At 55.8% G+C, this 23,634-nt stretch overlaps 1 protein-coding gene and 1 long non-coding RNA gene across 2 annotated transcripts in view; one reads left to right on the forward strand and one right to left on the reverse strand.

Moving 5' to 3' along the window:
* LOXL4 (lysyl oxidase like 4) lies at window positions 1–20,090 on the reverse strand. The gene is made up of 15 exons (XM_025466836.3): window positions 20,023–20,090; window positions 15,251–15,565; window positions 14,538–14,716; window positions 13,488–13,693; window positions 12,161–12,199; window positions 11,813–12,032; window positions 10,809–10,992; window positions 10,494–10,648; window positions 9,572–9,739; window positions 8,396–8,558; window positions 5,868–6,111; window positions 4,624–4,739; window positions 3,801–3,937; window positions 3,364–3,475; window positions 1–1,057 (listed from the first exon to the last, which is right to left on the reverse strand). The coding sequence occupies exons 2-15, from the start codon at window positions 15,531–15,533 to the stop codon at window positions 987–989; spliced, it is 2,277 nt and encodes a 758-aa protein (XP_025322621.1). The 5' UTR covers window positions 15,534–15,565; window positions 20,023–20,090; the 3' UTR covers window positions 1–986.
* The window catches only part of LOC118352630 (uncharacterized), a 25,817-nt gene continuing 21,940 nt past the window's right edge, over window positions 19,758–23,634 (forward strand). Inside the window, exon 1 of the long non-coding RNA XR_007406677.1 lies at window positions 19,758–19,880. This is a non-coding gene — a long non-coding RNA (uncharacterized LOC118352630). The remainder of the gene's footprint in view (window positions 19,881–23,634) is intronic.

Consider the following 23,634-nt stretch of genomic DNA (forward strand, 5'->3'; position numbering starts at 1 on the left):
TTGCCTTTGTAGCTGTCCATAGTGAGCAACCTTTATTGGCATTAGGGTGTCAGACCTGTAAGAATCATCTCTTATATGTGTCTAATTTAGTCCATGCAAAGTTCACTCCAGAAACTTGGTTGAGTCTTGAAATTTAGGCCAGTCCTGAGATGCACAGTAATCTTGAGGGAGACTGGATTGCCTGCCAGGTGAATGGCATATATATTTTTTCCCTTGGCAGAAGCCCTGGCAGGGGCTGGGGTCCATACTACTGCAGTAGTCTCTGCTTGGCCTTCTCTTGCTGCTCTGTAGGAAAGCCCTATCTGGCCACCTCTGCAAATCCTGCCCCTTCTCAAGCACCCAGTAACTGGTGGTGGTGGCCCATTGGGAGAAAAGGGGATGCCTGAGGCCTACACTTCCAGGATATTAGAAACATCCATATGTGCAGTAGGATAAAGGTAAAGGCACTGGAGCAGACTCCTAGAATGAGTGAGTTCTAAATGAACACAGACCAAATGAGGGACTGGATTCATCAATATCTCTGCCAGTTGTGACTTTGAGCTTCTAGCAGAGTTAATCCCACCTCCTGTATATTTTTTGTCCTTTTGTCCTCTACTCCTCCCAGACATTTGCAAAGCACCATTTAAATGGGGGGCTAGGCAACAGTCCCATCTCTTAGGAACTGATCGTTCCTGAACCAGGAACGTTGGGGCAAAATCCAGGAAGGATTGGGTCTCCTTGTGGAAGAGGAACTCAGCTGAACAAAGCCTGGAGGCCACAGACCATAGACCACAGACCAAAGGCCCTTAAAAGATAGGCCCAGAGTCCTGAGGGAGCAGTACCATTTTGGTTTGGTGATCTTGCCATCAATAGGCTTCCTGAGCAGTTCTTGTTGCCCCTTAGCACTGGCCCCTCTCCCTCTGAGTTAGGGCTCTCTGAAGGGCATGGCTCCAATAAGCTGAGGTATCTGGTGTGTGGGCAGCAGCTGGAAGTTTGCAGTCGTGGCTTCAGATGAGATTGTTCCTGAGACGCTGCTCCTGCTCCAGGGAGAGCTCTTCATTAGCTCGGTAGGAATCCCCTGTGGACCAAAGGAGAATGGATAAGTAGCCAACCCTGCCATGCTCTCATCCCCTCCCTGACAGCTGCACGCACACACACAGATACATTCTGCACCACTCACCCTTCATATTAGGTCTGTCATGGGCACAAATACCAATCCATTCTGTAGAAGTGACCCTGATGTGTAGTTGTAGTTTCAAGGACATCAGGAAGAAGAGGCATTGAGTGGAAAGGGTCCTGCTGGTTATTCTTTGCCCCCCACCCCATCCGATTTCATTCTCTACCCTTCTTTATTTTTTCTGTGCCCTAGAGAACTGACCCCTAGAAACGGCCTCACCCTGACTTCCTCATCCTCTGGTTTCTGATTGATTTAGGTCAGTGGGAAGCAATGGAAGGAGGGAGAGGTTGGGGTATTTCTCCCCTGGTCCTATGGTGATAGTCTCTCCTATGCCTTGCTGCAGGCAGGTTCTCTCTCCAAAGTAGAGCTTCTGCTTGCTTCCAGGACACCCTGTGCCCCTTCATGCCGAAAGGCATTTACAGTTTCCCACTCCTGCTTATCCCCAGATGCCTCAACAACCCATTTCCTTAGTCCTATTCACACCTCTATAAATAGTCCTTTGATTAAATAACTATTCTCACCTGGTACACCCTCTGTTTCCTACAAGGGCCCCTACAGTGGTCTGAGGTGCACTGTTTTTCTTTCCACCCTTACTGCCCTGGATCCCTTGAAGCCTGCCACTGGCATTATGGCGGCTCTCTCTTGTGCAGCGTTAGGTTCCAATTCCTGATATCCCTGATGTTTCTGTCTCATTTAATGGCAGCAAAATCTACTCAGTCAATTTCAAATCCTTGGACTAATTCCTTTTTGTTGTCTTTCACCAATTGCTAGAGTTACCTTTTGAAAACATCAATCTGATCTTTGTGCCCCCTCTTGACTAAAATTGGTCAGTGGTTCCCAGAAAGCCCACAGGATAGTCATTCCTTTAGCAAGAACCATCATAACCCTCCCTGCAAAACACTTTACTGGGTTTGAAGTATATAGCCCCCCATTTAAAAAAAAGACTTCTTTGAGATTGAGATTTTCCTCAATCTTTTAGCTAGAAAGTGGTGGACTTGGATTTGGAACCCAGTGAAGCCTGAGGCCAAATCCTATGCTCTTTCTCCTTCCTCTTTCCTGACTTCTGCCTCTCCTTTGAAACACCGCTCAAATGTTTCCTCCGGAAAACCTTGCTATCCCTAGGTTGTTGCTTTCTATGCTTGCTCAGCATTAGTTCATATTGGTCTGGAGTACTCAGTAGTATTGGGGTTATCCATTTGCATGTTTGCTTATCCAATTTGAGTTCCGCACTTTACTCCTATTTATTTTCCTAGTGCCTGGTACAGTATTCAGCACAAAAGTAGGTTTTAAATGTTTGTTCACTGAATAAACCAGTCCTGCTGCACTCTACCCCATATGTGCAAAGTGTGGGTGTGAAGGCACACACCCCATAGCAAGTACAAGCATTCCATAACTTGAAGATAGAGGGATTTGCTACCTTTCTTTACAGACAAGTAGAGCAACCACCTCTATACTCTGCCCCCCAGTGAATCATTGCTTCTTCCATGTTCCAATACAACCAATCCTGCAAATGTCCTGAGCCCTGTTCTCTGCTGCTGCCACCTTATACGCTGACATCACAGCTGGAGATAGCAACACACAGCTGGCAGACTTCTACTTTTGCCTGTAGGCAGTCAACTTTGGACTGGCATGACTAGAAAGACCACATGAAAGGGTGGGGGGCAAACAGCAGGACTGGGAAAGAGGAATCTGAACTTGGCTTGAAGTGACTAGAAAAGACCAGGATAGATGAGAGACTGAGTTTACAATCCAAACAGCCTTAAGGACAAAGAGATGTAGAAGTAAGTGGTTACTGGGTGAGATTGCTCATGTGACCAGTTGGGTTAGAAATTTGCCTATGAAGATGTACAGAGGGGGGGATCCCTGGGTGTCGCAGCGGTTTAGCGCCTGCCTTTGGCCCAGGGCACGATCCTGGAGACCCAGGATCGAATCCCACATCAGGCTCCCGGTGCATGGAGCCTGCTTTTCCCTCTATGTCTCTGCCTCTCTCTCTCTCTCTCTCTCTCTCTCTCTCTCTCTCTCTTTGTGACTATCATAAAAAAAAAAAAAAGCTAAAAAAAAAAAAAAAGAAGATGTACAGAGGGAATACATCTCTGTCCTATCTCTGGCCTTCCACGTCCATATTCCAGCCATACTTGGGGGTACACGTAGCATTTTCTGGCTTGCCAAGCCCATACAGAGCTGGCCGCACAAGGGCTTGCAGTTACCTGTGTGGCAGTTGTGCAGCCAGACCCGGTGCCCGTCATACTTGCAGCGGCACCGCATCATGTTGTTAGAGAAATCGGACTCCGCCACCTCGTATTTGGGGTTCACAACCACCTGGAGTGAGACAGGGAACAAGTGAAAGCAGGTGGTGTGGCTTTTCCATTGATAATGGCTGTAATCATCCAATACCTTTCATGTAGTCTCACAAGGAGTGTTTATATTCTTCGCTTCGTTAAACCTTTTAATCACCCAGAGGGTAGGCATTAATTAACACTGTCCATTGAATCAAGAGTCAGACCTAGATCCTCTGGGTCTTCATTCAGTGTTCAAGTGCCACACCTGTTGGAGACCTTATTTGTGAAACTTCATTTGACCTCAGGGAGACTTGGAATATCTGCAGGAAATGGAGTTCCTGTGGGGGATCCCCAAGCCCCCTTACCTGGAAAATATAATTCCCAGGGCCCACATCTGTGATATCCACCCACTGGCAATCAATGTCATGCCGATAGGTATCCCAGCAGCCGACAGTCACTCCTTGTTCCCCAAAGTTGGCACATGCATAGCGCTTCTGCAGTCCTGTAAGGAAGGGCACTGACGGTTACCAAAGGAGTGAATGGATGCTCAGGACCAAGCACTTCATGAAGCCCTTCACACTGAATCTTTACATGGGTCATACCCTTGAGTGCAATCAGGTGAGGGACCTGTGGGTCCTTTAGATAGCTTGCCTGAGAATCAGCTGGAATTCCTACTAACCATGAATCCAGCACTGTAGCAAGCCCCAACTGTGACAGAGACGACTTCTTGGACACTCCAGTGGCAATTTCTATTGGCTTCTACTGGCCTAGGAAGTATGGGTGGAAGGTTCCAGTCCTACATGCTAATAATTTGTCCATCTTTCCAACCCTTTGAGGAGCGAGCGTTTGCCATGCCATTCTTAAGGACTAGGAACTGTGGGTATGCTAGTAGGAATCAGATGATCTGCGCCCTCAGAGGACTTAGCCAAAATGAAATAGGCCTGCAGCTATTATCCCAAATAGAAAGTACTAAGCATTTAGAAGTGGTACGAAGTGTGCTAAGGTAGGCAGAGGCAGAAAGGCCCTCCACCTAAGATGTCAGAAGGTAAGAAACACCTTTCTGAATTGCCTCAAGCATGGACTTGCCAGGACAGAATTTGCAGGTGCCTGAGGCGGTTCTACCTGAGGGCAGAAGGGAAGCTCACCCTGCAGGGGCTGAGGAGGCTTTGCTGGCCCGGAACCACATACCTGCGGGGCAGTTTGTGTCCTCCAGGCAGAAGCTGGCCTTGTGCCCCTCTGCCACCTTGGAGCCATTGAGAGTGAGTAGGTCATAGTGGGTGAAGACCTCGATGCTGTGGTAGTGCCTGCAGGAGGGGAAGAGCTGTCAGCCTGGCAGCAACAGCAGAGGGTCCACTCTGGAGGTGTCAGCAGGGCAGATGGAGGCCGTCACGCTAGGCCCCATCATTACCCAGGCAGGGCAGTGCCTTCTCCCTCTCCAACCCAGGATTCATGTGACCCACAGTCTACTTTCCTGGCAGCCCCGCCAGGCGGCAAGGTGCAGCCGCCCCCACCACCTAGGGTAATAACCCAGGTGAGGAGGGAAAAGCACTGCCCTGGCAGCCTGCAGGGGGCGGGTGCCTGGCCGCCAGGACTGATTGGAGGCAGAAGGAAGGGACACCTCTGGGAACCAGCCTCAGGGCTGAGCTGCTGAGGAGGGGTGCTTACTCTGCAGCCTGTGAGCCTGCTATCAAATTGCTACCATTGTCTCCCATCCAGGTCTAATGACAACCCTGTTCCTGCTCCGGGGGAAGGTGCTCATTATCTCAGTGAGGCCAAGTCTCAAAGTCACTGCCCCTTCCACTCAGTCTTCCCCACCCATGCTGTGTCCTGAAGGAAAAAAACCACCATTTTCCCATTCTGTCTTTGTCACAGGCGTTGTCTCTCCTGTCTGGGCTGGAGACTCCTGATAGGAAAGAATGCCCAGTTTCCTTTTAGTACCAGCGTTCATGCTTTTCTTTGGGGGCCTTGCTCTGCTGCGGCAGGAACCAGCAAGCTTTTTTTGCAGAGCCAGCATCCTGGGTGGAATGTCTATTCTGGGTTTCCAGGTTTCTAGGAGTCCCCACTTTATGTGGCTTTTAAAGACAAGGCCTAAGGTCCAACATAGAGAAAGTGATTATCCAGTATCATCCTAACAGACCAGCTCCGCCCGCAATGACTGCTCCGTGCCGTTGCTGGGGAAACGCACCCCGTGAGCACCATCGACCACGGTGCACCCAGAACAGGCAAGGGAGTGACAGGGCAAATCGGTGCTCCTGGGATTCCCTTCCTGGCTCCCAGAGGCAAAGCCAGTAAGGCATGTAGGAAGGAAGGTTCTCACTCGGAGTGTGCACCCCTCCCAGGAAAGCGCCCAGGGTCAGGGAAGGACCAGATTGGTTTGATTCCGGGACTCTGCTTTTTGTCCCCATAGAGCCAGGGCATGAGCAGGCACTAACCTGTGGCACTGGTGCCAAATCCAGCTGTGGCGACCTGTCTTGGGACGAAAGTCGGCCCGGCCCAGATTGTAGATCTGAGAGGAGAAGCGCAAGAGGCGCCGGTGCCCATAGGGCCAGTCCATGTGGTCAGCAGACTGGGAGAGGCAGTTCTCTTCATGGGCACAGTACAGCTGGCTGAGTGGGCGGTCCTCCAGGTAGGCCGTCTCCTGCACCAGCTGGGCATTCATCACCAGGTCTGGGGCGCCTGGGGCCACAGAAGACACAGGGCCTGTTTGCTCTTGGGCAAGGGGGGCAGGCTTGCCCGCAAACCAAGCTCTTCTGGGGGACCTGCCAGAAGAGCAGGGCTCTACCCAGAAGAGGAGGGTGGTGTAGGAGTCAGGAGCGGTGAGTTCTAGTCACCGCTAGAACCGCTAGATAGGAATGAGCTATCGCCCTAACCTGGGGAGCAGCGACAGTGTCCCTGTTAAGCATGACGGCTTTGGAGTCAGGCTGCCTGGGTTCAAGTCTTGCTTAGTTTCTGGCCACACCTTTAACTAGCTCTGTGACTTGCTTCACCTTCTGCTTCTCATTTTCCTCATCACTAAGCTGGGGATAGTAATAATGCCAATAATGCCAATACCCGTATCGCGCTCAGGTCACTGTATGGCGAGCCTGTGGTTGATGTAAGCTAGTATTTCATTTGTAAAATGCTCCTCAGCTTACATGTGCCTCTGTGTACCCTGGCTCATGCAGCCCTCCTAAGCCCGCTCAGTTTCCTCAGCTCATCACACTCCCTGGGGCTCAGTTCCTTTAAGGTAGGGAGTGGAGGGGAGAGGACTGGCCGGGAGAGTCAGAAGAGATCATCTCTGAGCCTGCTCCTGAGCTCCACCATTCTGGTCTATTCTGCCACAGTTCTCAGCCTGGGCCTCCCCCAGGGTTCCTGTTCTAACCCGACTGCTATGCTGGGTAGGCATGAGGCTATCCTGTGAGCTCTCCTCTGAGGACGTTTCCGGTGCTTCCCTGTGCATAGAAGCCCCATGCTGGAAATGCCGCTCAGTAGATCTCCGGTTCCCTTCCTGTCACAGGGCCTCTCACCCATCTCGGAAGCCACAGGTCTCCCCGGCCACGTGCCAGTACAGAGATGTGGAGATCTTCAGCTGTTATCATGTGACATCCAGAGAGAAAAGTTGCCTATTCTCAAGGCCTGCTCTTGCAAAAGCAGGGTTACAGTTTAGATTTTTGGTAGCGGCATCACCTGGGTAAGAGCCTATGTGCTAAGGATGGTGAGATGGGACTACTGGTTTATTTCAGTGGGTGGGCATCGAGGGTGGCAGTGGGGCCTGGAATGCCTGGACCATCACCAATTGCTCCTGAGATCCCTGTGGTTATTCCTAGGCAATACCCACTGGCAAACCCTAGAGTTTCTGAGGGAAAGAAGATTTTCCAGAGAGACCAAGAAGGAGAGAGGGTAAAGGAAAAAAAGGAATGAGAAAAATCACAGAAGAGGAATAGGGATGGTCACTCAGGTGGCAGGTCACCTGTCTGTGCTCAGCCATTGCAAAATGTCAAAAGCATTAGGGGGAGAGCTGCCACTCCAGGCAGTAGGACAGGACAGGGGTACAAGGTTCTCAGGAGGGGGAGAAACTGGGGAGCAGGCCCCCAACACGCTGTGAGCCTTGGTGCTGGGAAGGCCCACTGTGGTGCCACATCAGCCTGCTGGTGCGGGTGTGCTGCGAGGACCTAATGTTCTTTTAAGGTTCTCCTAATGACAGAGAGGCAGCCCTAAAGCTCGCTGACAAAGATTAAGGATGTCTTGGCATGGAAGCTTGGCTGGGAAGAAGGTCAAGCGGCCACTTGGTTTGGTGCCAGCCTGCAGCCTTTGGACTGGATATAGTTATCTTGGCGTAGACCTGGTTGGCAGATGTCAAACAGATGCTGCTGCCCCAAGAATCTGGGTGTGTAGAGCAGACTGATGCCTCAAAACAATCCTGTCCTATAGCTTGCTGGGCAAATCCCACCGCTTAGGAAGAGGGGACAGGGCAGAACCTTGGGCCCCTCATGCTCCTCATGTTTACATACATGTACAATTGCTTTCAAACTCCTTACTACTGACATCACAAAGAAATACATTTTATGCTGCAGCCTCGTGCACAGGTACATAATTTCCAGAAGAAAGGACTGCCCTTACTAAGTCTAACACGTTTTCTTGTTTTCCATACTGTTTTTTTTTTCACCTACCTGTCACGACCTGAAAATTAAAAACACTGTGGTGTATCCTCGAGTTTTCTCATATTCTCTTTAGTCCCTGCAATAACTCTATGAGATGGGCCGGACAGGGTTGGATCCCCAGGTGAAGGGTGACTTGGCCACCCACAGCCGGTAAATGGCAGAGCCATTGCTCCGAGTCCAGCCTCCCTTCCACGCCCCACCCTTCCAGGCTTGGAGCTGGGACCAGCTCTCAGGCCCTCCCTGAAAATGGGACATATGGGCTTGCCAAACTGGGGGGGCCCAGGCCAGCCTGTCCCACCTGCGCCGTGGGTGTTACTCACTGTCTGTGCAGGAAACTCCAGCTGAGAAGCGCCCCGCGCCATGGGAGCAGTGCACTGGCCCGTGCCTCTGACACTGCTGCAGGGCTAGCTCTGTGCCTGAGCAGCGCACGCCGCTCATCACCACTTCTCCGGCCCCCGGCGTCCCCTGCCAGTACCAGGTGTCCTGAGAAAACAACCAGCAGCACCCAGTCAAGGCTGAGGGATGCTTTGGAGTCATCTCTTCTGATGTTTGAACCCCATCTGGCCACCCCTATGTCCAGCCTCACTTGAAAATCTCAGTGACAGGAGAGTCCCTGCTACTTTGCATCCCTCCAAAATCAGATGTTTCTTCCCCCACTGGCCTTGCCCCCACCCTCAGCTGCTGAAGAGGAGGTCCTGCACTCTTGCGGCAGCCTCGGGTGGCCTGCCCTGTCTTTCCAGCTGTGTTTAGTATAGCCCTGGGTGGTCAGCTGTGCTCAGGATTGGGCCCAGTTTTCTAAGTGAAGTGGGGCTGGCATTGCCCTGCTGGCCAATGCGGGTCCAGCAGAGGATGTTTTGCCATTCCAGTCACACCATGGCCTCGTGATTCTTGTTCCTGGATCCTCCTTGAATTGATCCTCATTCCCCCTGGACAGCCACTAGTCTGGGCCACGCCAGCATCCTTTCTCAGCTGGGCTCCTGCGATATTATGTTTCCCATATTCACGTTCATCTCTACCCCAATAGCGAGCCAACCCGCACTGAAGAAATTTTGGAAAAATCTGCATTGCAGGCTTTGAACGGGTTGCCTACCTCTTCCTCCCTCCCTCACACATCAGACCACTCACCCTTGGCAGCCCCACTCAGGCTCCGGTCCTTGATTTACCCAACAGAGTCAAGCTTCCGTGGGCCACAGGGCCTCTGCATGGGCTGCTTCTCCCCACCCCACCTCACCTGGTGAGCTTCTTTCTAGTTATCCTTCCTACAGAAAAAAGCATGTGCCTGTCGTGCGAATGTTTTATTAGCGACTTCCTTCCTCACATCACTGTTCCATGAGGCAGGAGCTATGTCTCATTCACCACCCTGTCCCCAGCTTCCAGCATTACGTCGGCTCATAGTTTCACTCAATAACTCATCACTAAGCAAATGAACAAACGTATGAGCGAATGAAGGGTTGGTACTTTTGGCACAGAAAGTCTGGAAGCAAGGCAGGACTCACCTTGATTGCATGGTTGGCAAAGCCCAGGCCGAGCTGTCGGCAGGCCACCCTGGCTTCGGTGAGCCCCCAGTGGTCACTACAAACGGCCCCCCAGCGTCGGACTCCGTTCACCTCCACCTGCACTTCCACCACACCTTCCTCAGGGCTGCGCCCACCGGCCAAGCGCACCTGCAGTGGTCAGAGGTGTGTGAGGAGCACGGTGGCCCCCGAGGGCAGGGCTCAGGACCGCTGCCCGGGAGACGTGCCCAGGTCAGCGCGCTGTGCAGCCCCGGGCGCAACTCTCCCCCTCCCGGGACTGGCCTTCCTCTGTTACTCGACGACATTTTGCTAGCTAGTCTCTGCTGTCCCTGCCCACTAGAGAAATCCCACTCGGGGTGCCTGCACCTGGGTCTCCTGCTCCAGTACTTGTACTCCTCTGGCCTGAAATTCTACCATTAACGATGACTTGCCAACTGCAAAGGGCTTTCGTATCTATGGTCGCATTCAAAATAACCCTATGAGACAATTCACCCCAGTTGAAGGAAGAGAGAACCAGGCTCGGAGACATGGGTGACTTGCCCACTGTCCACATTATGCGTGACATGTGAACTCTGACCATCCCATGCAGCCTCGCCACTGACACTCCCCAGCACTGATGGCCCTGTGGTCCTAGCCACCTTGTCTCTCAGCCCCACAGGGTCCAGAGAGGGTATAGTGGGAGAGTGCATCCACCCAAGAGTCCCCATCACCACGGGACATCTCTGAAAGCCAGAACCCGGCTGTGAGGAGATGTGGGTCAGGCCAGGGGAGGCCTAGAAGAGAGGACATTCCAGACTGGCTCTGAGAACCTCTTCTCCACTGGCTTGATGTGAGGTCCTGGGGCTCTCTCAGGGCTTCCTGCCCCTCCCCCCCAGCCTGAGGCCATGCCCGAATCTGAGCTCACCTGATTCTGGAAGCCCATGTTAGGGACGTTGCACCTTACGGCAGCATCATTCTCATGTTGACAACCATTCTGGGACCCTTCCAGGGAGGGGCAGTCGCTGAGGGTCCGCTCATATCCCCTGCAGCGCACCTCACTCAGGTGGATGGGCCCCAGGCCTAGCAGAGAGAGGGAGAGGTGCCCTGTAAGGCTCCACCTTGTAACCTCACACCTCCACAGGCGGGGAGAATTTCCTGGGCCTTGGCATCAGGGCCACCTAGGGATGGAGAGTGGCACATCCGGGTCCCCACCCCCACCCCCCTGGGCCTCTTCACTTACCTTGGCCCAGCTGGGCCCCAAAGAGGGCCTCCCGAGCAGAGCCAAAACCCAGCTGACGACACACGATGGTGGCGGAGATGAGGTTCCATCCGTGATCACAGACTGTACCCCACTGGCGGTTCATGAGCACCTCCACCCGGCCCTCACCCACCTGGGCCCCAGAACGGAGGCGCACCTTCAGCTCCTGCCGGTAGAAAACTGGCTTCAGGGTGGGCTGAGGAGGAGGCAGCAGGCACGGCCCAGCTGCTGGGGGAGCCTGGGCCGGGCCCCCTCTGGCTGGGCCAGCCAGTGCCGGTGGCACCTCTCGCGGCTCAGCTAACACCTCGAATACTCCACTAGGCCGGTTTTCTCAAGTGTCCTTTCTTCATGACAAAGAACCACCACACCAGCCAGAGCGGTGACAAGGGAGCCTGAGGAGCTGGGGTTCCTGGGCTTCACCACCCTCGCCCTGGTCCCTAGGGGGGTCCCTTCCTCTCCTCCAGCCCTGGCTTCTTCCTGGCGCTCCGGGGTTGAACTAGATCAGCGCTTCCCCAAGGGGTCCGGAGCAGCGCGGCGGCGTGGACAGGCCCACTCGCAGTGGGGAGGTGCCTTCCGCGCTAGTTCTCGTCCAGCCCTTCCTAGTTCCGGAGGGGCTACCCCGCCGTGGGGCTGCCCCGTCCGAAACAGCTCGCCTGCACTAGCCTGATGCTTTTTATAACAAAGCGCCAGTCTCAGGTTCAGTACCTTTGGCCTCAACCGGGTGTTAGCTACGATGTAATTACTGTTTTCACGGCTCCCTGCTATTCGTGGCCGCTGATGTCAGCTTTCCATTTATGGTCGGGTTATAAACGGTTCCTTTCAAATAAATTCCAAGTTTCTACCACGCTATGCTTTGTTCTCCTCCTCCCAGTCTACACCAATGCCTCCTCGATGGGGGTGACTCGTCCCCCCACTCCTGCCTGTCCTGGAGCGCCCCTCCCTGCCGGTCCCTCCCACCTGCTCCCGCTGACACTGGCCGGACCCACCTCTGCCCGGGACTCCTTGCGCCCCGGCTTTGCCTTCCCGGGGCGGAAGCGGGGCCCGGGCACACAGCTGGCCACGGCGTGCATGCCGCCTGGGCAGGCCGGCCGCTGCTTGCCCCGTGCTGGTGCCACCTGCACCTGGCAGTTGGCCAGGTGGGGCTCTGTTCCCAGGCAGTTGACTCGGTGGATCCAGAAGGAATTCTTCTGTGTCAGGCTCTTCAGCCTGGAAGACAAGGGACACTAAAGGTGGGGAGGGGTTGAGGGAGCTCGGTGGTCAGGGAGGCAAGGGACATGCCCTCCCCTTTGTGCCACCCCCACTCTGCACCCTCCTCTCTGGATGCTGCTTCTCACCTAGACTTGGGGTCCTTCATCTTCAAATTCCAGACCTTCCTAGGTGGGAGAAAACGGTGGGGATAGAGTAGGGTGCTGAACCCTCCCTGTCCCCCAACTCCTCATAGCTGTCCCTGAGTTTGCAGTCCGGCTGTAAACTCAGTCACATCATTCTCATGCCGAGCCTCACAGCAGCCCTGGCAGGGTGGTCTCCTTGCAGACACCCATGGTCTCCATTTCACAGGGAGAACTGGGGGCTCTTCTGTGCTGGACTGTCTACCCCAGCTCACCCTCTCCCCATGCAGACGAAGGGGAGCCTTTAGGGAGTGCCCTGAGAAAATGGACCCAGGGGAAAGTCCTCTGGGCACAGGTGAGAGCTGAAGGCCTTGCTGCTGGGGGCTGCCCCAGAGGCTATAATCAGGTCTGCCCTCCTCAGGGGCAGTGGGCGAGTCAGCCAGGCCCACAGGTGCAATTACCAGGCAGTGGGGAGTCAGGGGCCCACGTCCCAGTCATCCCCAGGGATGGAGCCACGTGGCTGGTCTTCAGGAACAGGCCCCTCCACATCAGAGCCACTAAACTGACTGGGGTGGGCAAGGGGAGACCACTCACTACGTAGCATGGGGCCCTTCTCCCTTGATGAGAAACACACACAGTTTTCACTGGCACAGAGCCTGTACTGTTTAGAGGCTGATGCAATCTTGTGACAGTTGTCACATTTTTGATGGAGTATTTTTATGTCTCTCCCAAGTGCTGCCCCACCCCACGCCTTGCTCACACGCAAGGCAGTCGAAGCCTGGCTTGGATCAGAGTGGAGGAAATTCCCTGAGCACTGGCTGATGGAGGGCCGGGGGCCCCACTAGCCACCCACAGCACATTATTGGCAGAACTGAGACCAGAACTCAGGTCCTCTGTCCCTGGGGAGCACCACCAGAGGCATCTGCAGTCAAGTCCAGGTTTTTTTAATCAGGAACACGGTTTGTGTTCAGTTGTTCTCAGCTCTTTTCATGTGACTAGCAAGTACCTGTTTCTAGGTACTTCACAGGGTCTCCGAGCTCGTCCTCATTCTCCTCCTCATTATTCTGAGAGACCCACAACTCAGGCAGTCCCTTGGGCCTGTTTCCCCCCCAGTCCCAAACCCACCAAAAGTCCTGCCACAGACACCCCTGCCCATCTCACCACCCTGCCTGAACTCTGGAAGGACCCCTCTGTCACACGCATGCACCCTCACACATGTATCTCTCCAACACACAGAACACACATGTATGCTCACGCATGCAGGCACACACTTGGCCACTGCCCCACAACCCCACGCCCCCACCAAGGCCCTCCACCCAAGCATCCCCTCTACCTGTAGTACAGGCTGTTGACAGGTGCCTCACTGGGGAAGCCCAGCATCCCACACACCACCTTGCTGTTGTTTCTGGTCCAGTCCTGGTCACACACCTGCCGCCAGTGGCCCTCATACTTCACCTCCACTGCTCCCTCCGTCACCAGGCTGTGCCGCTTGGCGCTGGCGAGTATGGGCTTGAGCCGCACCTCCTCCAGCCGCCGGCCCTGCAGGGTGCATGGTCACCGTGACCCCCAAGATTCCTGCACCCACTAGGCCTGCTGCATGCCTTCACATGGGAGAGCTGGGGTTCAGGAAACTTAGATTATCCCCGGCCCCCTGCAGGCCCTCACTGGATGGGCAGGAAGCAGAGGCCCAGAGATGAGGGCATTTACCAAAGCCACACAGCAAGCAGGAGGCAGAGCCCTGGTGTGTCTGTGTTCCTCTCCTCAACTCCAGAGAGAAGCAGGCAGATCTGTGCCCTCCCTGGGATCAGGCTCAGGCCCTTTGGAGTTTGAGAGCAGAGCCTTCCACTGGGCACAGAGGGACCTTCTTTATGACACCCTGGGGAAAGCTGAGGCTTTCCTGAGATGACCAGCAGGATCCTTGGCCCATGGGACCCTAGCTCTGCAGCGACTTGGACGATGAAGACCACCCCACCCTGGTCTGCTGCATTCGTGGGCCAGGGCTAGCTGTCCTCAGGCTGGGGCTGTCTAGCAGCGGAGAGTGAAAGCCAGAACCGGCCCTGCCTGCTCCTGTTGTTTGGCTTGGGCTGTTTTTAGCTCGAGGTTGTTTGTGCCGGGAAGAGGCAGCAATTGTGGCCGGGCCTTGTGGGTGAGGCAGCCCCTCACCCCACAGTGCCTCCCTTATGGGAAGTGATGCCCTGCTACAAGTGGGGCCTCTGTCCATGCACCTGCTCCAGGCCACTGACAGGAGGCAGGGCCCTGGGGGATGTTTCTTAGCCTACTCTGTGCCCTTTCTCTTCCGTCTTCTTCCAGGTTCATCACCCAGGAGCCTCTTGGTCCATGACTCAACCCTTGGCTCAGGCCAAGGCCTGAACAGCCTCCTTACCTGGGGCCCAAGGGCGTTGGAAACCCTCTCAGAAAGATAGCCACGCTGGCGCTGGGGGTGGCACACCACCCCGATGTCTTCTGAGTGGCTGCAGTCACTGACACCCCAGCCATTGGACATGCATTGGTCCAGAGAGCTCTCCGTGCCCACACAGCGCACGTTGTCCAGCCAGATGGGCCCTGTGGGCAGAGGAAGGGTGATGCTGAGGGAAAGAGAGGCAAATCCTGGGCTGTGCCTCCTCTACAAGACTCCACAGTTATCAACTGTCTTTTTCCAGAGCCTGAGTAGAAAGGAGGGGTGAGGGAGAGAAGCTGTTTCTCCCTGGATTTTGGTATCTATAACCCTACCTACCACCTCCTCTTGGCAGTAGGTCCTGTAGAATCTGTTTTTGGAAAATGCCAGATACTAGATCTATCTGTACATCCATCATTCACTCAACAACATTTGCTGAGCACCTATAATGTGCCAGTCACTCTGTAGGAGCAGAGTGGGGTGGTGGTGGTGATGGTGGTGGCCTTGCTGCAAGCAAGAATGAGAGGGTCAGGGCAGGGGGTCACTTGTAGCTGGGGCACTCAGGAAATGCCTCATAAAGGTCATTTGAGCTGGGTATGAAAGGATGAGCAGGAGTCTGTGGAAGCTTCAGTGAGCCCAGCCTCTGAGAGAAACCCATGATCATCTCCTTGTCATCCCGCTGGGCGGCACCAGGCACTCACCCTCCCCTTGGCCATACTTGGCACTGTGTGCCCAGGTCAAGGCTGTTTCAAAGCCCAGTTGGCGGCAGGCCACCATGGCCTCCTGGAGGGCGAAGTCATCGTCACACACAGTCCCCCACTGGCCCTGGTACAACACCTCCAGGCGGCCCTCCTCTGGCCTGCCCTCTGGGCCCACCAGCCGCAGCTTCATGGTGCTCAGTGCCTGGAGCCTGCAAGGAGGGGCCTGGAGCAGCAGCAGGAGCAGCAGGAGCTGGGAGAGGGCTGCTGGTAGGGACCGCATCATGGGGACTTCCAGCGCAGTTGGGGCCGAAGCACCTGGGGAATGAGGAAACATGACAATGATCACCACCTCACCCCCTGACCTCAGCCTCTTCTGCTGGCAGAGACAAAAGATGGCAGGGTCCCTCCAAGTGTTTGCATGCACAGGTGTAGGTGTGCGTGGTGGCATCGACTGAGTCTGGGCTCTGGGATTAGTCAGTTGGTTTAAACCTACCCTTCATTGTCCATGTGACCTTGAGGAAGTTTAGCTTTGACCTTACTGAGTCTCAACTTCCTCATCTGTAAAATGGGGATAATAATCCTCATCTCAGCGGTATTAGTGTTAAATAAAACATGGTATATAAAGTGTTTAGCATCAGCCTACTGCACAGTTAGCACTCAATAAATAGCTAATCCTGATATAGTCCTATATCAAAAGGGGGAAAGGGGGTGGCCTACTCTCTGAGTCACAGGAGAGCCCCCCTAGTGCCCTCAGGTCCAGAATAGCTATCCCAGGGACATCGCTCCGCCTTTTTTGCAATGTCCCCAGCACCCTGACCACCCTCACCATAGAAGGCACATGGAATGCTGGGGTGGATAAAGCCATTTGAGGGGGGTCTAGGCCTCTACCATCCATTTGCTATGTGGCTCAGGCAAGTCTCTTCAACTCTCCAGGTCCTAATTCCTTATTTCTAAAGTGAAGAAACTGAACCAAAAATTCTGGATCCAGCTCAGATAGTCTATGATATCCTCAGGCTCTGGCTCCATCTAGGTGTCTGATTCATTGATCCAACATTTTTGGAATACATGCTTCAGGCCAATTATTAGGCCAGGTGCCAGGACACAGAAGTGAATACATCAAATGCTACTCCCTGCTCTCATGAAGCTCAGAGAAGGGGAAGAAAGGAGGGATTTTAGAGGAGGGACACTTAACCTGGGCCTCACTGGGTGAGTAAGAGTTCTCTTGGGTGGGCAAAGAGGGATTCCAGGTAGAGAGAATGGGATGGGTAAAGGAGGAGAGGGGGAAAGAGGTGAGTCTGTGCAAGAGCAGCAAATATCCTCTCTTTCCCCTGGACTGTAGTAGTGGAGGCACCGGCAGGGGCCAGACAATCAAGGGCCTTGTGCACCATGCACAGGGTTTACTCTTTATCCTATAGGAGGTGAGGGGTCATCGGGGGCTTTAGGCAGTGACCATACACCAGACAGAGGGCTCCTGTCTCCAGGAGGCTGTGATCACATGCACCTTGAGTCCTCAGAGGGGTTGAGGTTAAGTGTTGGTCTTTTCCCCCTCGTACATTTGCAGCCTTGGCTCTGGGAACAGGACGGGGGAGAGTGTCATGGCCAGTGAGGAAGAGGGCTGCCAGAGCGTCTGCAGCCACCAATGCTGAAGCTCCTCTGGCACCAGGCCCTGCACCAGGAGTTGAGGCCCGCCTGGGACATGGTGGAGAAAGTTGGGTTCCTGACTTCCTGCTCCATGCTTGAGTCTTAAGAGAGCTCATTCTGGGGAGACACCCTCTTCCATGGCCACAGCTGGCCCTGGGGGATTGCATAGCTGGTTAGTCTCCAGAGGGAGGGTCTCCCAGGGCCTCCTGCTATGCCCTTTCCCACAGACTGGTACTTGGCTGGGAGTCAGTCCTTACTCCTTCCTGCACACAGCCCATTCCCTCCGGCCACCAATCCTCCCGCTTTGGTGAGCCCAGGGCTGGGTGGAGTGTGCTCCTAGAAGTACACTAGATGGGCTCAGGACGGGTGCTCCACGGGGACAGCAGCTCTGTGTCATGCCCCCAGTGCCCAGAATAGTGCCAGACAGGTACAGGGGTGCCCTGTAAATACTCAAGGTTGCATGGCTGCAAGGTGGCACTGCACGTGCTTAAGGGTACAGACTGGGAGTCAGACTGCCTGGTCCACATCCCACTTCCAACAATGAGTTTCTGGGTAGCCTTGGGCAGGTGATTTCATAGCTCAGCGCCACCCTTGAGCCTCTGTGAAATGGGGATAATAAATAGCGCCCACCCCATAGGATTCTTGTGGAGCTTAGATGAACGGACGCATGCTGAGCTCGAGAAGAGCAGCTCTCCACTGACAGTTAACCACTAGTAACGGCAGCTGGAACAGCCACTCTTGGATAAAGAAGGAACGGAGGCTACATCCGAACTCAGCCACAAGTCCCCAGCACCCTTGTTTGTGACATCCTCCAGATTTGCCGCTTTTCCCTCTGAGCCAGGTTCTCCTCCTTCTCCTCCCTGGGGCCAAGTGCTGCCTCCCCCCATCCTCACCCCTAAGTCTTTTCCCATCGTGATCCCTCCTGCACTTCCTTTCCAGACTTAAACACTGTTTTCTTTATGTGACTCTCCGCTCTGGAGCCTGTGGGGGCTCCTGCCTGGCTGTCACTGTAAGCAGTGTGTTCTCTGCTGTCCGGATGTGCCATTCCCTCCTCTGTGCCCCCTGAAGGATGAGCTGGACAGCTGGGGACTGAGCCAAATCGAAGTCACTATTGGTAGGGACCTTCCCCAGATGACAAGAGAGGATAGGAAGGACTGGGTTCAGGGCCCTCCAGCTGTTAGGACCCAGTGGTCACATTGAGTCAGCCCTGAGAAATGACCCTGTGCCCCCGCCCTTGCCCCTGTCAGTCAGGATGCTCTTCGCTCTGCCACCAAATTGTTATGTGACTTGAGTCAGGGGCTTTCCTCTCTCTGAGACTCAGGTGCAACACCTATAAAATGAGGGGGTGGCCCTAGGGGTCCAGCTATCTATGACATGCTGTGATGAGCTGTAGGGTGGCCTGGGCAGGTCTGCCGTATGGCCCGTGGCTGATGTCCCATAGGACCACAGAGCTCTCATTAGAGGCTGTGCATAGTCCTGGGCCTGCCTGGAGGCTGGGGTGGGCTTCTGCTGCAGGACCCTGGGACCTGGCTGAGGACAGCTCCTTGCTGTGAGAGCTGCCCAGGGAGTGGATGGGCGGCAGCAGAAGTGGAGAGTCGATGTGGGGAGGGCCCCTCTTCCCAGCCTGCCTGCCACTAAAGGGCCCTCTGTAGCTTCTGCTCACCCCACACTTGCCTTCCCACCATTCCCCAAATGTATCTGTCCATTCTCTCCTTCCACATCCCAAGCCTCTGCTCTCACTCCTCCTTCTACCTGGAGTACCCTTTCCCTCTGTCTCAGGTTGGTAAATTCCTACAGGTCTTCCAACACCGAGCTTAGATCTACCCCGCCACCAAGTCCTCCGGGGGTCCCACCTCCCTAGCACTTGGTGTTTGCTCGCTGTCTCCACATCCAGCCTCCACAGCGTCTCCCCGGAACTGTTCCACCAGTGCCCAGCATGGGCAAGCCCGCTGGCTGAGAAGCCTCCCTTAGAGAAGGAAGCAGCCTCAAAAGTGGCAGTTCTCTTTCCAAGTGAAGGAGAAGGGGACAGGGTATGGGAAGGAAGGTGGGGGAGGGGCTTTTAATAATAATACTTATTAATACATTTAAAACTACTTACAGAGTACTTATCTCCACTTTATAGGTGAGAAGCTGAGGCCCGGAGGAGCTAAATAACCGGCCCAGCCAGGATTCAAAGCCAGGTAGCCCTGCTCTAGAAGCCAGGCTCTGAGCCATGGGAGAGATGAACGCTGGAGGAGGAGGGGAAGGAGGAAAGGAGAGGCAGGGGGATGAATGAAATTCCACCCTGTTGCTGGCTGATGGATGACCCAGCCATGGTGTGAGGGCACTGGGGCTGGTGCCAGCACTGAGTGCAACCAAGTGACAGATCCAGGACCCTGCCAGCTTGACGCAGAGAGTCACCTGTTCAGGTGCTACCAGGGGACTCTGGCATCTGGCCTGACCTGCCCGCCCCCCCTTGGGAGGCCTGGAAATGCCCGAGGGTATTCAGGAGAGAGAGGGGTACTGCCCCTGGGGCACCTGGCATGGGGGTGGGGGGCACTGCCCCTGGCACCAGCCCCGGCATCAGCCCCTTCTTTCTAGCTCTTTGGGTGATGGGGTCCCTCCCTGGAACCACTAATTATGGTGACCTGAAATGGTGCCAGCAAGTGGCTCTGAGCCCTACCTGGCCGGGCACAGGACCTGTCCAGGTCGAAGCCCTCTGCCCACCCCTGGTCCTCTGCCACCCCCCTCCCCACCCCCCAGCATAATCAGCTCCGGTTTTTTTAGTTGGAGAGCCTGGCTCCACCCTGCCTCTTGGCCCCTCGAGTCCCAAGAGTGACATCTGAACCCACCTTGCCCTTGCCCTTGCCTCCTGCCTGGGTGGGAGGGCAGAGAAATGGTTACACGCAGCGTGTTCACAAACAAGACACGCAGGCACCCGGGCCAGGGCCGGCCACCCCGGGCGGGCCTTGGGCCAAGCTCCCTAATTTGGTCTCCTCCACTGGAGCAGGTTGGTGAGCGACCCGGAGGCGAGGCCAGCAGTCCGGGGGACCCCAGCGCCCCAGCCCCCCGCCTTCAGGGCCCTTGGGGAGAGGCAGCAGCGAGGCAGACAGGACAGCGAGAGAAGACGCGGGCGGGCGGCGGGGGCTCACCGGGGGGAGCTCGGACGGGCGGCGGCGGCGGCGGTGGCGGTGGCGGTGGCGGCGGCGGTGGCGCAGGGCCGGACGCCGGGCGAGCAGCGCTGGCGGGTCTCCCGGGGCGCCCTGGGGCCCTTTTATCCCGCGGCGGCCCGCGGGCGCCCCCCACCCCGCCGCCCGCGGAGGAGGCCCCGCAGGCCCCGCCCCCGGGCGGACCCGGTCGAGGCGGGCGCCCGGCCGCGCTCGGCCCCCTCGGCCCTGCGCCCCCCGCCGGCCGCCGCCCAGCGCGCCGCCCGGTGCCACCCGGTGCCGCCCCCGCCCCCGCCCCCGCCCCGCCCCGCGCGCAGCCCCGGGGCCGCGGGGGGCAGCCGTTTGCTGGGGGGCGCTGGGGCAGGACCCGAGTCCCGCGGGGGGCCGGCGGCGCGGTGCCTGCGGGCTGCGTCTGCCTGCGGTGCCCGCCGCCTCGGGGGTCCCGTCCCACGCGCAGCGTCCGTCTTGGAGCCGAGGCCGAAGCCGGGGGCCCTGCCCACCCCGCCCCCGGGGTCCTCCCTTTCAGTGAGTCCCGGGAGGCGGAGGTGTCAGTGCCCAGCGCGGGATCCCCCCGGGAGCGGGAGCGCCTCGCTGTCACGGGGCCATCGGGCTCCCTTGGGGGCGGGGCGGCCAGAGGGCCGTGGGGGGCTCGCTTCAAACCCGTCGAGGTCGGGATGGTGGTGCCGGTGCGCTGTTTGCCGTAACAGGCGGCCCTGCCATTGCCCTGGTCCCTGGAAATGTATTGAGCACTTGGTGCGCGCGAGATCTCTGGTCTGCCCATTGCACAGTTGGGAACATTGAGCCCCAAGAGACGCGACTTGCTCTGCCCCGCCCCCCTTCTCCCAGTAATAAGCCGTAAATGGATCAACTCAAATCCTTCTCTAAACTCCTTATGGAGTTGAATGAGGCAGTCCTGGCCCTTGACAGGCCCATGGGGGGAGGGTACGCGTAGAGGGTGGGGTGGGGGACTGTGTGATAAAACAAAAGTAGAAAACCTTGAAAGAGGGGAGGCCCATCAGCGCAGCTGAACTCCTAGGCACCCGAATCCCAGCCCCATTCTACCAAATTCTTCCCCATAGTCCTGGTTCCTCCCAGGGCCTCGGTGTCCCCATCTGTAAAATGGATAGAGTTCCAGCCTTCCAGCTTCCTCCCTAGGTCCAGATCAGTACAGCCTGGTTCCTCCTCTTTCCCCAGCCTTGCCTGAATGTCCTTCCAAAGGCTCATTCATTCAGCAAATCTTTATTGATTTTCTCCTTGCTAGACAGGGTGCTGGAGTGCTAGACGCTGCGGGGGCGGGAGGGGGGTTTCCCAGTCTGGTGGCCGGGGCAGATGTGTAAGCAAACACTAGCACAAGGCACAAGGCAGAAGGTGATAAGGGCTAGCTAGGATGGCAAGGTGGACCTTTCTGACCCTTGGGTGATAGCCAGGTCACACTGACCCGGCTGTGGGAGGACTACTGTCCACCCCTGGCCGCTCATGTCCCAGATGTCCCCCCAGTGCCCCCGCCCCGCCCCATCAGGGCCCAAAGCATTCCCTGCATGAATCAACAGGAAAGAATGCTCCCAGCCTTGGGTCAGTGGCAGCGGCAGCAGCCTGGCCCCACCCCTGGGGACAATGAGGCAGCTGTGGGCTAGGGTGCCAGGTATGCCTCAGCCCCCTCCCCATTCCCAGCCACTTCTTATGCTGAGCCAGGAACAACACGGAGGGCCCGGAAAACCTGGGCTCCACCTGCTGCCAATCACCCACCCAGAACTAAAAATACCCCAGAGGCTAGCGGCTGGCCGGGCTAGAGCCCAGGGAATGAATGGATGTGTTGCCCGGAAGTCCGTTGACCTACAAGACTCTGGGCAGAGGCTGAGGTCAGGGAGCAGTGGAAGGAGGAATCTCCCGGGGGCAGAGGTGGGGGGTCACTGTAAGGCTCTTTCTCAGAAGTGAAGCTAGCTCAAGGACCCACACGAAGCAGGCCCGTTGATTCAATCTGCTGGCATATACTGAGCACTTGCCATACACCAAGCCCTGTGATAGAATCTGCGTTTAGAGTAAACAGAAGTTCCAGGGACCCCTAGAGTCGAGGAGGACACCGACCTGTATATCGAGAGGTCCTTGGCTCTGGCTGTGGCTGTGAGCACAGGCACGAAGGAGGTAGCAGGCCGTCTCCATCAAGTCAGAGCTTATTGAGATGAACTGAACTGTCCCATTTGACCCCCACAGCAATCAAATTTAAGGGTGAGGAGATGGCCACTCAGCGGAGCAGCGGAGAAAATCCCACCACTAGTAAGACATAGGGCTGGGCTTCACACAAGGGGGGACACAAACAAGCCAGATGGGATCCCTGTCCTCAAGGAGCCTGCAGGGTGGTGGGGGAGACAGACTCACAGTCAGCCAACAGACAAGGCATTCATTCTCATCATCATCATGACAGCCAGCAGGTGTGGAGCAGTTGCTCTCTGTATCATCTCATGTAATCCTCTTGAAATCCCCATGGACAACACTGTCATCACTCTCCTTTACAGATGATGAAACTGGGGCACAGAGAGGTTACGTGATTTGGTCAGAACCACACAGCCATTATCTGCAGAGAGTAGCGAGTGGTGAACTGAAGCATAGTTTGCTCTGTGCTCTGCGCTCCCCGTTACAGAGCAGGGGCGGGGAGGTTGGGGGTGCAGGTAGAGTCTGAGGATTGAAGGCTTCAAGAAAGAAGTGCCTTGAAGGATGGCTTGACCTGCTAGCTGTTATAATGATGACAATGCCTCATCTGTTGGCTGATTGTGGGTCTGTCTCTCCTACTACTCTGCAAATTCACTAAGTAGAGAGATGGGAAAGTGGGGTGGTCATGTATAGTGCTTTGGACGCCCTGGAGTGCCGGGCAGGTGTCGAGTTGTCCCATCTCTTTCCTCCAGTCCCCCAGGACCAGGGCATATGTATTACCATCTTGCCCGCCCCTCCCATGGTGAGGAGCCGAGAGGTTGAAAAGTAGCTAAGACGAGTCTCTTTCCCATGGGGAAACCCACCTAAATCAGGGCCTGTGCTTTCCTTCCAAATGGAAAGGCCAAGCTCTCCTGCAGAAAGCTGTGTCCCGGGATGTTGGTAGGGAGTGGGACAGGGACCTGGCTAGAGTACACAGTTCCAGGGCTGCTGGGCAAGCTTTCCTCTTCGATGGCCTTCAGGGCTCAGTCCAGACCCACCTCTTTTGAGACTCATTAGGGAGGCAACTGTACAGTTTAGGAATCGGGGGATCCGAGTTCTTGTTCTGACTGTCTGAACTGTGTGGCCAGGCAAGTCCTTTGGCCTAGCCCAGGGTAGGTACAGCCCCCTGCATCTTCTTGTCCTGCCTTTGTATGCCTGCCCTTTGACATCCAAGGGCCAAACTGCTCTCCTCTCTTCCTACATCCTGCCTGTTGCTGACTTCAGTGAGCAGATTGACTTGTCATGCCTTAGCTCTAGAATCCTCAGTGGCTCACTGTTGCCTGTAGGATATGGAGAATCCACTGCTGTTCCTCCTGTTCCCTGTCCTTCTTTCCACTTCTGACTTCATTTCTTCTATTCTATCTGTCCTTGAGGCCTCAGTCTGATCCCAGCTCCTCTACTAATTTGCCC

The sequence above is a fragment of the Canis lupus genome, chromosome 28 (assembly GCF_003254725.2).
Source record: "Canis lupus dingo isolate Sandy chromosome 28, ASM325472v2, whole genome shotgun sequence".
Classification (NCBI taxonomy): domain Eukaryota; kingdom Metazoa; phylum Chordata; class Mammalia; order Carnivora; family Canidae; genus Canis; species Canis lupus.